The 4442-nt window shown below is 47.6% G+C and overlaps 3 protein-coding genes across 3 annotated transcripts, besides 2 other annotated features; 1 reads left to right on the top strand and 2 right to left on the bottom strand.

Moving 5' to 3' along the window:
• On the bottom strand, nt 1-761 carry Tc00.1047053461165.4 (hypothetical protein, conserved; the record flags this gene model as incomplete). Its single annotated transcript, XM_798265.1, has 1 exon — nt 1-761. A coding segment is annotated over one exon (761 nt), but the record flags the coding sequence as incomplete, so codon positions are not given.
• Nucleotides 1-4442: a sequence feature (heterozygous, Esmeraldo-like haplotype).
• Nucleotides 833-917: a microsatellite.
• Nucleotides 975-3911, bottom strand: Tc00.1047053461165.10 (hypothetical protein, conserved; the record flags this gene model as incomplete). The annotated part of the gene is made up of 1 exon (XM_798264.1): nt 975-3911. One exon carries the CDS (start codon nt 3909-3911, stop codon nt 975-977), a length of 2937 nt encoding a protein of 978 aa, XP_803357.1.
• Tc00.1047053461165.16 (glyceraldehyde 3-phosphate dehydrogenase, cytosolic, putative) lies at nt 4189-4442 on the top strand (the record flags this gene model as incomplete). The annotated part of the gene is made up of 1 exon (XM_798266.1): nt 4189-4442. A coding segment is annotated over one exon (254 nt), but the record flags the coding sequence as incomplete, so codon positions are not given.

The raw sequence follows: 4442 nt of genomic DNA, 5'->3' as shown, positions 1-4442 counted from the left end.
TTTTCTTTATCCATGTCCATACAAGCCAGCGATTCGATCGTGTCAAAATCAAGTATGCCCCATTTCCACAGCTTTTTTAAATCTTCATCCGACATATTTGTCAACGCATTTACCCACGCCATCTGTTTTACTTCGTCGGAGGAGATGGCGGCATCCAATTCCGCCAAGGGGTCCCTGTCTATAAGATTCTCTTGGATTCTCCCTTTTATTTTTTGTGTCTCCTTTTCAACTAACTGTACCAATGCCTTTACGCTTTCCATCACTTCTTCACGATGGTATGATCCAATACGCCCATACACCAACTGCAGATACCGAAGCGTGTCTTCTTTATTCGATTTTCTCAGGACTTCTTCGGCATCTAGGAAAAGTTGCTTTCGAACTGCACGATCCTTCGCCTTAACACGCTCAAGGACATCATGCCCCTTAACATACACTTCCTTGGAACGGAGCTTCTCGATATCATCGTTCCAGGCATCGTTCATAGTCGACCCTTCCTTGACTGAAGAAGCCACGTTCTCACTTAGCTTCTCTTCGCGTCTCACATGCTCTGAACGCATACGAAGGATTTCTGTGCGGATATCATCTAAAGAAGTCTCAGGTGCCGCCATCATGCCCCCAACACGCAGAGAAGGAACATCCACCAAATCAACGGATTCAGTCTCTTCCTTCTTGGGTGTTCCTCTTCTGCGCAAAAATCGCCGCAAGGAGACACATGCTTCACGTCCACACAATTCCCGACGATACAGTATGAGACGTCGCATATAGCACTGCTTTTTTCTCCTCTCTATTGCCCTTCCTTGAAGAAAGAGAATCGAATTCATGTCAACAACGTTATATAGACACAAGCGTATACATACATACATACATACATACATACATACATATATATACACACACACGTACACGTACACACACACGCGCAAAGAAAAAAGGAGTATGCATAAGTAAGAGGTAGAATGTTTGTTACTAACACCTCAGGCGACACGGACATTGCTGTTTGTATCAGCCGTCATGGTAATCTTTTTCGTGTTGACCACGCGACTTTCCATTGCTTCTAGATCCTTTTTCGCCATTACCAAGTCTTGAATATCGGCAAGAACCAGCAGTGCGATTTCTGCACAGCTCGGATCGTCCTTTGTCTTGACAAACAAAGTCCCCAAAGCCCGCTGAGCATCCAACCACTCTTGCGAAAAGACATACGACAAAGAACCCCCAAAAACACCGCGGGACGTGAATGAAGAACCATCTTCCAGAACAAGCGGACCTGCCCCACACCAACACCTCATAATTTCCCCAATGAGAATCCATCCTTGCTTTCGAACAACTGAAAGTGGATGTTCAATTGCAGCCAGTATGGCAAATGACATGAGTTTTTCACAAAGGGCTGGAGCAATGTGACGAGCTGAAGCCATACACTGAACCACTGTGCCAATGCTCCGAAGTATTTCCGTTGGTACATAGGGATCATACTCACTCAAAAAAGAAAAATGATCATTTTCAGCCTTTTCTAAAAGAGCTGACACAAAAAAAGGGACTACATTTGTCAATAAGCTGCAATATATCCGTTCTTTTCGATCAACTCTTCCTGCTACCGCGCTTCCCCACCGTCTAGTCTCTCTTCCCTCGCTGACTATTATCGACATGGGCTTCGCATTTCCTTCGCGTATAGGAGGATAAATTCGCCTGTTTGTAAGTTTTTCCTTCCAAATATCATGTTTCTGGGAGGCTGCTGCTCCTCCACCTTCTTCTGGTTCCACGCGCACTTCTACCTGTGATAGGTATTTGGCTGCCTCAGCAAGGGCTTTTGCCATTTCAACACGCTGAAAAATACCATAGTGACTTGAGTACAGCATCTTACCAAGCTGACTCAGTGCATTCTCCGGGGCAATAATCACTAGCGATACAATAACAGAGTATCGCAGATCCATCAATTCCTTATGTCGAGATTCTGGTGCATGAATAGTAAGTGACATCAGTGCTGGAAGAAGGGAGGGGATCATGGGGTTAAGTTCCATCCCAACCTTTTCTCGTAGTCTTCGAACCTCGCCATGGACCTTCTGTTCCTTCCAAATACCAAGTTTCTCTTTCAGCTTGTTCAGGGCGTGAAAAAAACCCCGAAGTCCACTCTCTACTGCTTGTTGAACCTCGTGAACTTGGGCATTACTACTCCGTCCAACCCCAATGATTGCGTTATAGGATTCACGCAGCGTCACTAGGACTGTCACACTTTCCTCCAGTTCATCTTGTTCATTCCGTGTTTTCCCAAAGGATGGTAAATGCCCATGGTTCACAATTGTGTCCAAGTTAAACACAACCGTTCCACCAGTTGCCAACGTCCCAGTCTTTTTCATTGTTCCAGCATCCCTCCGACAAAAGAACATGAAGGCGGCATCCGGGTCAAGAGGATACTCTTCATCATCTATGCTCCGACGAAGGAAAAAGGGATCCACCTTGTTGTTTCCGCCCCGATGAGTTCCTATAGGAGTGATCGGCGACATTTCAGAGATTGTCGTCGAGTCCGCCTCGCCTTTCAACCAGTCATTCAAAAGAGATGGAAACTGCTCCAAGCTTGAAAAAGCATTCCTCGCCTCATCATTCCCAACAAAGAAGGTCGCAAAGACCGAAGCCACAGTTATTGCTTCAGTCTTCAGGCTCTCTGCTCGAACCAACTCGAAGCGTAAAGAAATTCCAGCCAAAAGAGGTTGGAGTAATGCACCTGGAAGATGACCTTTTGTATCTTTAACATGGTACTCCTTAATGTGAAGTAGGATGTACAAAATGGAATTCGCCAATGTGGTATTCAGTTCAACAGAGCCCTTTTCAATGAGATCACGAGTACTCCATCTTTGGAAGGCCTCGGCGAATAACCCCATTTCCATCTCGGAAATTGGTACTTCTCCCCTTTCTGAACTGTGAGATACAATCCCTGGAAGAACCTCTCTAAAAATGACGCGCAGGAGGCTCCGTTCAGTGGGTAGATATGAAGTTTCTGTTACGAACAACTCCTTCATTAATGCCCGGGACATGGCCAGTGCTTCCGTAGCCGCTTCTTCATTCTTGTCAGGAATGTTGATCATCTTGATCAAAGATGATATAAGGATAGGCCTCAATCCAGGGTCTCTTTCTGCCACACGCAGGAACCATGTATTCCATTCTGACCAATGTGTATTTGTGTGGAGGTTCACGGTCACAATATTCCTCATACTCGCACGAGGAACTTCGCCATTTTTAAAGCAACACCTGTAAACAGTCCCAAATACACGTGGTACTATTTCTTCCAAGGAGGCCAAAAAGGGCAATGCCGCTTTTAGAGAGCTGACAAAACACTGGAAAAGGGTTCGAATAAACCCACGCCGAACCAAGTTCTGTATCAGGACCTCACATACAAGAAGAGCATTCTCCTTTTTAAACTTGTATCGTCTCATGGTAGAGGTTGCGTGCACCATTTTGCTTGGCGGTGCTTCATGGATGACGAACAAAAACCGACACAGTGACTGACATATGCGAGTTGCCAGGAGATCCAAGTCTGTTTCAAGAGTTTTTGCTGACCCAAATGTACTCAGCAACGCATTCGCTACTCGATCGGGCAGTGATGCCACAAAGGTACAACGAGTGCGAAGGACTTGGAGTTCCATTGGTGAGGGTTCTTCGTTTCTTAGGTTCATTGCAAATTCGCAAAGGAACATCAATAGAGGAGTTGATGATGATACCTCTATAAGCTCGCTTTCGGATTTGCATACGATAGCCTCCGGCTGTGCGTCTAAACCCAGCATATCTATGAGGCCTTCTAATGCTTGCTCGGGCTTTTCGCCAAAAGGTTTCTCACGGCCGCCCGGAAGAGAGATTCTTGTAACTTTTGCTAGGGCATTTTTTGCACCCTCGTAAAGACACGCCTCCTGCAAAGAAAGCATTCCCTTATCTAGAGCAATCTCCGCCACAAGAACGGAAAATAAGAAAACAAAACGTAAAAAAACAGAAACGCACACTTCCGGAAACAACCGAAGACACGTCGGCAGCGACACGAAAGAGGCTGGTGCGACGAATCGTCCCCGACCGGCGCCGGCCGCACCCTCCGGGGATATCAGAAACAGCCCCGCTAACCGGCCCTTGGCGACACCGTCCCGGAAAAGGATTTCCAGGCGACGTTCCCCCGCGAGGGAACATCGCTGGCGGCCGGCGTTGCCGGCAATGCGGGGCGATCGTCCCGGGCTCTCCGCCTTTCCCCCGCGAGGCTGTCGCGGGGCGCTTTTCTGGCGTCACGGGGCGGTCTTTGGCATTAACGATCCGCGGGGCGCGGATTACATGGCGTACATGCTGAAGTATGACTCCACGCACGGTCGCTACGGCGGCATGGTGGAGGTGCGGGAAGGCGCTCTCGTCGTCAACGGCAAGAAGGTCCGCGTGACAAGTGAGCGCGATCCCGCCAATCTCAAGTGGAATGA

Source organism: Trypanosoma cruzi, genomic scaffold (assembly GCF_000209065.1).
Source record: "Trypanosoma cruzi strain CL Brener 1047053516901 genomic scaffold, whole genome shotgun sequence".
Taxonomy (NCBI): Eukaryota; Euglenozoa; class Kinetoplastea; order Trypanosomatida; family Trypanosomatidae; genus Trypanosoma; species Trypanosoma cruzi.
Note: the sequence above shows the minus strand (reverse complement) of the source record. Positions and strands in the feature narration are given on the sequence as shown.